General features: G+C 39.6%; 1 protein-coding gene across 1 annotated transcript in view; it reads right to left on the minus strand.

Annotated features, from left to right (window-relative positions):
- Positions 1 to 863: 863 nt before the first annotated feature.
- MED27 (mediator complex subunit 27) overlaps positions 864 to 13,145 on the minus strand; it is a 94,422-nt gene continuing 82,140 nt past the window's right edge. The window contains exons 6-8 of the mRNA XM_032200591.1: positions 12,575 to 12,616; positions 3,925 to 4,002; positions 864 to 1,369 (exon numbers count right to left, since the gene is read on the minus strand). Of these exons, the coding sequence (XP_032056482.1) occupies positions 1,235 to 1,369; positions 3,925 to 4,002; positions 12,575 to 12,616 (255 nt within the window). The 3' untranslated portion in view covers positions 864 to 1,234. The remainder of the gene's footprint in view (positions 1,370 to 3,924; positions 4,003 to 12,574; positions 12,617 to 13,145) is intronic.

Raw genomic sequence — 13,145 nt, forward strand, 5'->3', positions numbered from 1 at the left:
TCACACAAGCAGAAGGCACCTGAAAATCCTCCTGCAGCACAATACTTCATTGTCAACTTATTTTAAAAATCAGCCAGGTGACAATGCGTCACCTCTTTACTGGCTCCCCAAAGCAAGCTTAACACTAAAACCTTCGTGGCTTGTAAAGGAAAGGAGGGTGCACCAGCAGGAAGGACAGGTGGCACAGCCAAATTAGCTATCAAGAGGTGACAGATGAAACAGAGTTCTCAAGAAAATACCAAAGAAGACACTGAAACCACAACAGTCCCAGGCCAGCAAACGTTCAGCCAGGACAGGACCAGAGACTTCCTGGTCTATGGGTGATGGAAAATTGGCTGGGGTTCGTAGCAGATGAACACTTCCACCCATTCCAAGTGGAACGATGGCTGGGTGGGCTCTTACCCTTCAGTGGCACGTTGCATGCAAGTTTTAAATCATTTAGGAAACATGTCATACATATCTGTGCTGAAGGGCTGAGTTATTTTCCTACTTTCAGTTCTAAAACAGGACAAATGAATTATACACAGTGTCACTGCTCATCACACATTTCTAACCACTTAATACATGCAAATTTTGTTAACATTTTTCCTTACAATTTTAGTAAAGGGAAACATCTGTTTCCCCCCGCCTCAGAAAGTACATTGCATCTTCCAAGCTGCCACATGCCTTTGAAATTCCATGTTTAATCAACACCATCATCTCATCCAGAAAAAGACCAGCACAGATAAGCAGCCTTGCAACAACAACAAAACCCTATCATATCAGCATTCATGTTTTAATGTTTCCAGTTTGTCTTCAGCTTTAAAAACTTCACACCAGACCCAAGGATTCTGCTAATCAAATAATGAAATAAATAGCACAAGTTCTGGAATACAAAATTTATTTCAAGCTTACAAAAGATTTCAACATCGTAAATTCTGTTTCAAAACACGAACTGTACATGGATATTTTCCTTAACATTTAGGATAAAGATCATTACTATCAGATCACAGATTCATTTCAGCTGAGAAGCATCAAGAAATCACATATAGATCTTTACCATCTTCTCCAAAATACATCAGACTCACATCTGCCTTGCCGTGCGAGGACTTTTAAATAGTAAAATGTATTAGTGCAACCCCAGTATTTAGTACAGGATGAAAGGGCCAGAAATAGAACCAGCAATTAAACCAGCAGCTCTCTTTCCAGCCATGACATAGTTCTCTCCCCACATGCCAACTGCTGGGCTGTGCTACTATTGCCTGCAAGTGTCATGAAAGGCTTCAAGTGTTCGGAAATCCCTCCACGTGGGCGGCAGGCCATCCTGCAGAAACTTCCCGCAGCGCTGGCATGGAGCCTGGAACAGCTTTATGTAACTTCTTAACCAGGTCTAAAAGGAAAAAGGGAGAGAAATTAAGAAAACTGGATGTGGACATTCCCCTATGTCATCATTCTTGTCAAGCAGTGATCCCAAGGACAGAGAAAGTGCTTTGGCAAGGCCCCAGTGAGGTACACAGTGATTTTATAAACAGAAATATGCAGAAGAGTACAAGGTCACCATATAGCTGAATTCTCACTTATTAAATATTTTGCCTTTTTAGTCACTTAAGCAAATTTGCTAACAGCAATTCACACACTCTGAGCAGGAGGTTTTTGCAGCTAGAGTATCTTTGCAGAAGGCAAATGTTCTCCTGCTCCTCATATTTCTACTGGAATTTAATTGTTCTTGATGGGTACCTTCTTCAACTGAATATTGGTTTGTCTCTTCCTATGAGCATCTATCACACCCCCACTGCAAACGTTCTGCAACAGTCTGAACTCTTAATAGCTGAAGATACAAGCACTTTCACAGCAAGCTAACTAACTTCCTCCCTAATGCAATTTTAAGATCAATACTCACTGGTCATAAAAATACTCAATGATTTTAAATCTGATTATGCTGATATATATATATATATATATATATTCAGTGATATAAATATATACACAGAAAAAGGCAACTGCTGAACTACAAACAGCAAGTACAGGTGTTCTAGGTAAAGCTCTTGCCTCTCAAGTGTTTTTTCCCATTGTCATACATAACAATAAGCATTACATAACTCAATTCCAAACTCAAGGAGATACGCAACTAAAAAATACCTAGACCAGCAGATTTATACTGTGAAGGATGCACATGAATCTTGTCATTTAAAGTCCTATTGAATTACATCGATAAGAGAAAATTGTTCCCTGAAGAAGAGGTCAGCTGAGTTTATTGAAACAAATCCTTCCATCTTCATCAGAGCCTTCTCTATAGCAACCAAACCTTTGGCCGTCAATAACTCTCCTCCAGAAGAACTGGGTCTTCCATGGGTTTAGCAGTAAATATGGGGACAAGGGCAACAGAACACTACAAGTAAATTGCTGTTATTTACTTCAGCTTGGATGGACTCTGCTTGCACAACAGAGATATTGAATTTTCTGAACTGCGACACAAAAATAGGTAAATGAAGTTGAATTGTGCGCTTAAGACATCTGTTGAAAGAAAAAAAAAAATTCTTCTCCATTGCCATTGGAAAATCAGGGCTTCACTACATCCTGTCATGTGGATTGCTCAACTGACAGCTGAAAGGACTAATTTATTGACACTTTGGTTGTACATCTGGTTTTGCTTTGTTAAAATTTTTAGTACTGTTTTATCAAATCAATAAGGCAGGCTCATGGCTTAAACAAACGTGCTACCCATTCTATTAAACATTAATTTTCAGACACATGTTGGAACATGAATTTGACCAGTAAGAGTTGTTTTCACCTTTCAAAACCCATTTTAAGATGCACTCTAAGAGAAAAGACTTTCGTGATCTCTCATCTTCGTGGCCTTTTTATTAAATAAACAAAGAAACAAGCACAGCAGGTAAGCGAATCTGACCTGAAATCACACATTGGAAATGAAAGACATAAAAGAACCGATGCTATCTTACACACCTACAGATTGTGAATGGCAAAATTAGATGTTTGTTTTTACAAAGTCTCAATTACATTGCTCCAAGTGAAGGGGTAATGCAATAGCTGAACTAAAAAGTCTGAAGAGCAGAAAAAGTCTCTCCTCAAAGCCTCCTTTGCAGTGGAGACTGCAGTGGAGAGAACAGCAACAGCGTTCATTGCCAAAATTCTGAAGGAATTCCAAATCATAAACCCTTGTTCTCACCCTCTAACAGGACTGCTTGTACACAAGTTTATTTCACAAATAAAAACCTAAATACAAGCAGAATTAAAGTGATAAACTTAAAACTGCATGTGAAAGTAGAGTAGTTTTCATTAATTTTATTCAGTAAGGAAAGAGCGGAGTACCTCAGTGAGCATTTCCTCAATTCCAAAAACCACCTGCTGCAGCACCGAGCAAGTCCCTCGCAATTCCTTATGAAACTAGGTTTGGGCTGAAGGTGGATGCAGCAAAATGGTCTCTTCCTGATGACATTCCTGCCCCTGCCTCCCCACAAGCCATACTGGCACACTGACAAGCAGGCTGGCTCAGCTGGAGTACACTAAACGGGAGTTTGCTCTTATTGAGGAGCTTGCATTGAAGCTGACTTCTCACATCCAGAAATCGACTCCTCGCACAGAAAGAGCAGTGTGAAAGAGCTGGTCCATAACAAAGAGTTTGGCTGAGAAGGATTTTTTCTGCTATCTTTAGAGATGACCCAGAGTAGCTTTGTAAATAGGAACCACTTAGCAAATACTGAGAGCTATGATAAGAATATCTGTATAAAGCTCAACCTTCACAATTACCCCATGGTATTGAGATTTTCCATCCTTGTCCAGGTATGAGATAAAGAATTACAGTCAATCTCTACTGTCTAGCTTACTTAAACAGGTGAAATTATAAATGCATCACAACTGCCTCGTGCCATTCACTGCCAGCAAGCTGCAGCCTGTTTGGCAGTATGTTTCTTCAACCACACTTACCATGAAAGACCTGACTACCACGTCGGGCATCTGAGGCAGCTGGTAGTGCAGCAGAGCAGTGGTCGCGTGATCCGTCACCTGTACCAGACAAAAGGAGAAGAGGCCTTATTTATTCTGCATTGCTGACAAATTAAGTGCTAATGTGAAGAAAAAGCAGCATAAATTCCATGGGGAGGCAGCAAACCAGGGACTGACTACGTGACTGTGAAGACATTCTTAGAGTAATTTTGGATAGCTTTCTCCAGCTAGCTTCCATTCCTGCAGCCAACTTCATACAAGAATCAGCTAAAGCAATCTAGATAACTAACTTCATATGCACACAGCAAGATCAGAACACCTGTGGAAATTCAAAAACATGACAAAACCTAATAGTGTCTCTATTGCTGTTAAAAGGACAGACTTGTCAAGAAGAGAACCTGTTCCATGTTAAAAGCATCTATTCATCTAACTTACAAATGCCTATAGCATAAGAGCAGAACCTATACCTTTGTGATTGAAATCCCACGTATTCTGTGAAATCATAAACAAGCAAAGTCACTAAACACACAGTATCAGTGGAAAGCACTTTGCTTTTCTATGTTCTCATTTTTCACTTCAACAATATTGCTTCAACATATGTTGAACTGCTCAACAAAACAACAACAAAAAAATGACAATAATGAAGCTAAATTAGATAGTTCTGGCAGAGGTCAAGACTTCCGAAAAAAAAAAAAAAAGTTTTGGGGTTGGACTTCTTTATTGGAGGGGAAAAAAAAAAGGAAAAGAGAAGAGAAAAAAAGAAAAGGATGAGGAAAACAAAGTAAAATAACCTCACTTGAAACTGCATTTTAATGAAAGAGTGAGGATACTCCTCTTCAATTTCATGAGAACACTTGAAAGATTTAAATCTTGTAGTTCTATTTCAGGTTGCTTACGCTGAACAAATAGGAATCGAGCTCTCATTTCCTCTGAAAACAGGAATCAATTAATATGATTATGGCTCATAACTACTTGCATTAGTAAAAGATTCCTGATAGAAAGCTTTTTAATCTACCAGACAGAGCCGTAACAAGATCTTACATCTGGGAATTACAGCTAGACAGAATACAAATAAAATGTAAATTTGTAACTACAACAATAATTAAAAAAAAAAAAAACAAAAACAGTAGAACTAACCAATTGTTCAATAGTTTGGTTTTTCCTTTTTTTTTTTTTTTTTTTTTTTTTTTTTTAAATCACTACCATTTACTAATGATTCTGAAGGGGGGCAGTTTCTGAACAGCTCTGATATAAATTCACCAGCAGTGCCCCGCCTGCCAGCTGTACTTTTAGAGCTTCCCAAAATATTATCACACTCAACAGCTTGCTTCTTCACAGAAGTTACCAGCTTCAGGCAGAAATTATTGGCAAAATTCTTTGGGCTGCACCTACAAAGATCTCAGACAACACGACCCCAGTAGCTCTTTCTCATGTCGTAACTTGTAAATCTATTTATGGTCCTCATCAGTAATTAATAAAGAGACGAGGTGTTCTTCTCAGGTGTTGTCGTTCTATTTTCCAGGGCACATCTGCATAGTACAGTAAATTCTGAGTAAGAAAGTGTGAATTGAAATTACATTTGCTGTTCCCAAGTAACTCCACTTGTTCCTAATTTGTATTTAGTCTAATTCAGCAAAGCGAATTGTGCTGAAGCGCTGAAAATTTCATTGTAGAGAGGCTCACGCATGAATCTATTCAGGGAGGTGAATCTGTAAAAGATATATTCCTGAAAATCCCCATACAGACAGGCTCTAACCATACAAACTTCCTCCGCGGAACACGAGATGAACATAGTCTATCCTGCAGTTTTAAGTTACACTGCAATTTTAGAAACAGATTCTGCTCCCCAGCATTCACACACACGCCTCACTCCTAAGGCAGCTCCAGCAAGTGCAAGGACAGCTGATTCTGGCATTTGCAAGGTAAAACTTCTGGGAAAACGTTCACAAAATGGACCTCAACCTGCTGAAGCTCTTTATATGCCAAACACACACACACACACAAACCCAGAAATAACACGATTAACTACATTAATAGTACAGCGTAACACAAACCAGTCATTTCTTTCAAACATCTCAAGTCCTACTAGTTATGTGATTTTTTTTTTCTTTTAAGATGCTGTTTTTATAGGATAACACCAGACATGTCAAAGAATAGAAAGTTCTGAGGATATTTATGAGCAGCCGCTCTCCTTCTGCTCTATTTCTACTTCTAACAAACTGTATTTTTTTTCCCCTGAACAACAAAGTTGTTTTCTCTTGGCATTGAAGATGTGGAAAGTTGCTAAAAAAAAATACTGTTATTAACAAATTTAAACGGAATGGCCACTTTGGCAATGTTGCACATATGCTGTTCCCATTGTAATGTAAAGCTAATGAGATTCCACAGGGAGATAAAAGCCACACCAGCATTGCTAGAACACTAATCATGTTTTCTGAACAAAAAGGAGGGATTTCTACCATAAGCAACTGCTTATACAGTGCTTCTGAAACGGATCAAAGTGGGTGTCAAATCTGAGGAAGAGGAGTAGGGAAACGAACCCCCCCCCCCAGTGAAAGCAGCACACAACGTGATGGCAAAGAGAAGAGAAAAGAGAAATGACAAAACTGGACAGTGCTTGGCAGGGAAGGAAGAATTAAAACCTCTGTCCCCCAAGATTACAGAGATGATGAGAGAAAGCATAAATCGTCCAACATTTTTTTTTAAAATAATAAAATAATTCTTAAAAAAAAAAAAAAAATCGATCCTGAGTTCTAGTAATGAGAATATGATTTCACACCAAAGCAAAGCAAAACAAACTGCATACGCGCCAGCTCAGTTAAGGGACACATTTTTTCTTCCAGCCAAGCTGGAATCACAAACGAATTTATTCTGGGTGTAGGATGACATCTTGTGCATTTCAGGACTTTATTTTATTAACCTCACTTTCATTGCTATATCCTACCTACTGCTATCTAAACTATCAGTCACTTTTTAATTCTACCTCTCTCTATAGAGGAGTATATTCAGAAAAGTACAAATTGATTAGGATAGCTGTTGCTCTGGACCTTGAAATAGATTTTCAAGTGATGCTGCAGAAAAACTCAATATCTCACAATTCATATATTGAAAAGCACCTGACATTTTTGCTAAAAGAAAAAAAAAAAGAAAAAAGGCAATCTACTGAAGCCACAATTTTGCTAAATAAAATAGCTGTTGCTTAACTAAGCACGCTCCCGCTCTCAGATAGAGGAAAAAACTTCATTTACAAGAAAAAAAAAATTCGGTCTTCACCTCTAAACAAACCTAAGCTGTTTTGGGCTGTATGAAGTGGTTCTGCTTTAGCGAGGCACAGTCTTGCTTTCAGTTGGAACAAGGAATTGTTCTTTCCTAATAGTCAGGAGATATTTTTCTCATTTTTGTTTCCAAGCCGATTAGAATCGTGCATTCCTTAAGCCCATCTCTACTCCCTCATCTAGAGGGAATACAAAGCAGGCTGATACCCAATCTTATTGTGACTTTGTTCAAACGCCATCTCCCCTGCTCGCCCCCCCTGCACTTGCTGCGAGATGCTCCCCGTGGAGGTGGCGGTGGTGAAGCCGCGTGCTCCTGCCCTGCTCGTGCAGCCGGCTGCTGGGCTTGCTCGCTCCCCAGGTTATAAATAGCTCGGGAGAGCAGCACACAGCAGTGGGCAGCAAGCGAAATCCCCATTATTTGTCTCAACCGAGCCCACGCCAGACGTTTCTATAGCATTTCCCTGCCCGCTTGCTAGCGGAGCTGTGCTGCAACGAGCTGTCCAAAAATGGCATTATTGGGCCTTGACAAATGCTGTTAGTCATACATCTCCAACGGGGAAAATTCATTCAAGAATATCCTACAATTCACAGGCTGGGAAAGCTGAACAAGTGCTTCCTCTAATTGCCTTAAGAGGCACAAAATCAAGGACCTGGGGTACGGCATTTCTCCTCCGTAGATTAGGCGAGTTCCACAGACGTATGAAGCTAGAGCTGGCCGAAAAACTAAAACAGAAAAGTAAGAATCACATCATCACATGGCTAAACTAAAGAAGCTGTCTCTGTTCTAATACTTTCTCATTGCTATTGGCTCTGCTTTTGCAAGAGGAGGTGCAAAACTTCCTCTAAGAGGCACAACTTTCCTCGCAACTTACTTATTGGTTTATTTCCTCCAGTACCGCACTGAGGACTCAATCTAATATAAAGGGATTCTCTAAATCCCCAGAAAGTTTTTTTTAAATTTTTTTTGTAAACCCTGCTAGGTTCATGACCTTAACGTCAGCCTATGGCAATGAGTTCTAGGGGATAATCAGAGCACTAAAAGAATAAAAAACCATACTATTTTATTACTGTTTAGACCTTTTATACTGTGGAAAACTGCACAAGTGCCTTTGTTCATTTCCAAGGATTCCCATTATTCAATCTTCTCTCCAGGAACACGTTTTAGTCTCTCTGGAGGGAATCAGGAGAGCACAAAACCCACTCAGTGCCTCGGAGGCACTCTGGAAGGATGATAAATGGTCCCTCCACAAACGAGCACTGACGAACGCCACAAAAATCCTTTACACACCTTTCCCCGCTCCTAATTCAGTAAAACACTACCAGGCTTTTCTGAAGCAATGGATTTCTTAGCTGTTTTCAGAGCTCCCAGTGTTTAAGTTTTTATTTTGCTTGTTCTGCTTATTTGGACTGGAGCAGAGATGATTTTTTTCCACCTAAGCAGGTCTTTGAACAGAGCCAAACTGCGATCATGCGAAGGAGCAGTCCCGCAGGTGACCCTGGACCAGCCCATCTCCTCTCCTTGAGCAGACGTATCAATAGCCCGATAGCTGTCTCATGCATGCATTCATCCCGCATGTGATTTTATTCTGAGATTATTGACAAGAATACATCTTCATACATTACAATACTTATATGCCCTTGCAGTGGTGGAAATTGTGCTCTGAGTTTGGGATTGCACGTCTCACAAAGAGCTGGGGAGGCACAAAACTGCTCAAAGTTTAGGTTAAAATGTGACTTGGGAAGAGGAGTGTCAGTCCCAACAGAGAGCAGTCGGTGGCACGCTAAAATGAGAAACCACTTAGGTGAAATTAAGAAAGGGACTCGAGATCAGCAAGAAACAGACGTATGTATATGACTCAAGCAGCCCAACTGATTGTACTGCATAGCAAGAAACACTGTGCTGCTCTTCCTGAGCAGCTTGACAAACAGAACAATTAATGCTTGACTCCGTTTCCCCAGTTACACAGCTTTGATCCATTCAGAGCAGTTCCACTATTCTACATTTATTTTTTTTTGAATGCAAATTCACAAGTAGTGCACCTTTCTCCACACTCCATATATATATATATTTAAGCTTTCTGCACAATGACTGGAATCGTGCAGTCCTCACAAACATTTTTCCTCCCACTAAGATTTAAGCCCCCAAATACTTCCCAATTTCCTATTTGTTCCTCCTCTTGTGCCAGTGGACCAAGACATGCAAGGTGCTAAAATAAGGAGGTTTAAGATGAAAACAGTTGCTATTCCTGCAGAGTTTAAATGTCAGACAAACATGGCAGTCTGAAAACCTTTTCATTGCTCCTTGTGCTTTTGCCCTTTCAGCCTCCCCTCTCTTATTTCTCAGCTCCATTCTCTGAATCTAACCCTGCTGGTGGATTCAATAGCTACGAAGCTTACTCACCCCGCGACCAGACTCAAGAAGACTCCAGGGAACGCGGAAAATGACCGTACGCTAACAGTAATGGGCCCTCTGGGAGCTGTCCCCCATCAAATTATACACACCCGGGTATCCTGACTAATAAGGAGCGAGAGAAAAGGCTTGCTGACACAGCCAACGTTTGCAAACAAAAGTCAGGACAAATTTAGCATCGTTTGACAGGGTTGGATTGAAGATCAGAGGTCTCTAGTCCTTAACCTAGAAAGTCATCCTGCAGCCCTGGGAGATTTTGACAGGCTCGCAGCTACCACAGACAGGTATCTTGTGAGCTCCAGATGTTGTTGCATTATCATTGAAGACAGAGTTTGAGAACTTGGTGTGGCTTTTAAAGAGAAACGTCCCTGCCCTTCAGAGTGATGATTGATTTTGCAGCATTTAAAGGCGGCGGAGCTGAAAGGGCTGCCCGGGCTGCTCGGTGGCAAGAGCAACTCATCCATATCCTTCCTTCTGGGCACAGTGCTCCCACGTAGCGTTATCCACAAAGCCGTACTGCTGACTGGCACCAGAAAAACAGCTCAGGAATGTTCAGCTATACTCTGATACAGCTACTGATGATTTTTAGTGGCATGAAAACATTTGTTCTGAAGATCCGTCAGTACTACAATGCTAACAGAATATAAGATTTTCTCTGTTTTAACCATTTCCTCTATTTTGCTACCACTAAACTGCTACTCCAGGGCTGTATAAACGGACACAAGTGCCGCTTCAGAGGATAAAGAGAAAATCAAACGAAACCCAACACCACAGAGAGGAACTTACTATGCTGGACCACGGCGTTTTCTGTTTGAAAACTTGTCTTCAGCCCTAGCTTTAACTTATTTAACTATCAGCTCAATAGTGCCGAATCTATTGATTAGAAAGTACCATCACCTTGCATTTTTATCCCATTTTTCATGCGAGGATCTGAGAGCACAGTGCAACTAATTCAGCACTAGCTCCTGTGAAGTCAGCAAGTATTACCCCAACTGAAGGGATGCAGAAATCCGATCCGAAGAGAGGTGAAGTTGCCCAAGGTAACACAATGACAGAGCCGGGAACACAAGCTGTAAAAGCACAGGCAGCTCCTGCACCTGTTAAAGGCAACCTTTTCTCCTGCAGTTTCTTTTCTTTTTTTTCAGGGGGGTGATGGAAATATTAATGTATTTGGTATTATTTAGCAAGAGAGAACTGGAAAACAGGAACTTATACTCAGGTCACCTTATTTTAGAGAATTAGGAACAGAACAGCCACTTATTTTATATACTTAGAGATGTGTACACAGACCATAATTAAAATGCATCTTCGCTTGATATATTTTTAAGTTGCCATCCAAAGCATTTTATTGAAATTAGTGTTTTAAATACAACTAGAGAATAAATTCATATGTATCCAAAAAGCAGCCATACAGGCAGCAGTAACAGAAGCATTTCACATTTTCTCATTGACCTCTCTCAGTTTTGATCTGAAGACCCTTGCCTGAAGCCGAAGAAGAAATTACTCTATGTACTTATGCTCCCTGAGTCCTTAACTTGGGCTCATAAGCAAACCTGTACATTTACGCTACACTTATTTTTTGTATGGACAAAGTTATGCAATCAAAACCTTCAAGATTTATTATCACTTATCTCAAATCCAAGTTATTCAAAACTAAAACATCCAGGAAGACAATCTTAAACCCAAATGAAACTATAACCTAAAACACACATGGGGAAATTGAGATGATGCACTTAATTACAGAGTCTTAAATTTATTCTATTGCAAAAATTACTTAAAAGCATACTGATAAACAATTTACTAAGATTTACGCTGTTTTACTTCCCTCTGGATTACCCTACTTGACAAAATATTTTTGAGGAAAAAAAAAAAAAAAAAAAGAATATTTAATCCACTAATCTCTGGAGTAAAGAATCAACTACAGCAAAATTCTGCTTTAATGCTAGGCAGAGAGGAAGAGCAACCACCTTCCCCAAAAGCTGTCCTTTGATCTCTAGCACGCTAATACCATAGGTCAAACATCTTCACTTCTGACTGAATCTGAAGTCTTGGGAGAAAGATGCACAAATGCAGTCAATATACCATACTTTTGACCCCTGCTTTTATGCCCTTTAGAGTCCCTGACCCATATTTGTTACATAAACTACAAAAGTAGATGAAAGGAAGCCAGCGTGCTGACTGGAGACTCAGGAGCCTTGAACTGTGGCTTGAAGGTAAGGAAATTGGAATTTAACCCCGGATCAATCTGAACTTACAGCATTCTGACAAGAGGCCTTCAAAGAGAAATCTTCTCCTACCTGCCTGGAAAATAGCAAGATACAGATCTATCCAAAAAACATCTTTGCCTTCTTAGTAGTTTCATATTTATTGCTCCTACTCTCAGTCTTTCCTTACTAAAGAGAATGCTGTTCCATAAAGTAAGTCATTCCTTTTGCTTAAACCATCATGAGAAGAGAAATAGTCAAAACAGCACAGTGTAAAAAATTTACAAACTTGTTTTGGAATGTGAGTTTACAAATTTATTAAAATCAAGTCCCCAGGAGAGAAGGGTAACTACAGAGAATGAAAGCAAAAAAATAAAATTCAAAACAACCCGATCCTCCCACTCCACAGAAGATTTAAACTGAAAAGGAGTACTTGAAAAATTCACCTGAAATTTTCAAGTTACAGAAGGAAAGTCTCCAACTTCCTATTCCAAGCCACGGGCTGAATTGTGATGGGAAATAAATCCAAACGAAACAACAGCAGAAGTGGTCTCCTTGTTTCCTGCTTGCCGTTTTCCATGATTACCGATTACAGTCTCTTATTTGCAAGTTATGATAAGAGTTATAGAACAAACGACAACGGAATAAATTCTGAATTCTTTTCCATAAGGCCCTAGATATTTAAAATAAACTCCACCTGCCTTCTATATGCATTATATAGAGAGAGGTGACGAGGGACTTACCTTCTGAAAAACCTGATAGTTGGATTTGGACCATATGTCAAGCTATAATAGGAGAAAAAGAAAAAGAGTTACATATTACCACATGCAATTACTGAGGAAAAAATATTTAAGTAGCTGTTCAAATTCAAAGAGAGGGCAAGGAGAGTTATGGAGCCTTATTTCTCGGTTCACTAGTTTGACCCATCATCTTTACCTGTTGCAATCTGAGAAATAATTACAAGATTTCATTTGTTTTGCAACAAAAAAAATGAACACAGTTCACCACAGTTTCATTAAAAAAAAAATCTCTATATACACAAGACCTGATGAATTACTGTGCTCTCTTTAAAAACAGCAAAATCTTCATCTGTCTGGGGCCGTGGCTAATCTATGCAAATAATCATCAGTTTCAGTTTGTTTCTAAAATGAGGGCATTTTTATCAAGTTGATGCTTGTCTTGTGTCTGAATAAGTGATTCAGTTACAAATGACACAAAGAACATTTAGCTGCATTAAACCAAAGCACCGGTCTACTGGGACTAAATAAAACATCCCTTAGGAAACCGCATTTACATTTGCAGACAAAAATCACA

The sequence above is a fragment of the Aythya fuligula genome, chromosome 19 (assembly GCF_009819795.1).
Source record: "Aythya fuligula isolate bAytFul2 chromosome 19, bAytFul2.pri, whole genome shotgun sequence".
Lineage (NCBI taxonomy): Eukaryota > Metazoa > Chordata > Aves > Anseriformes > Anatidae > Aythya > Aythya fuligula.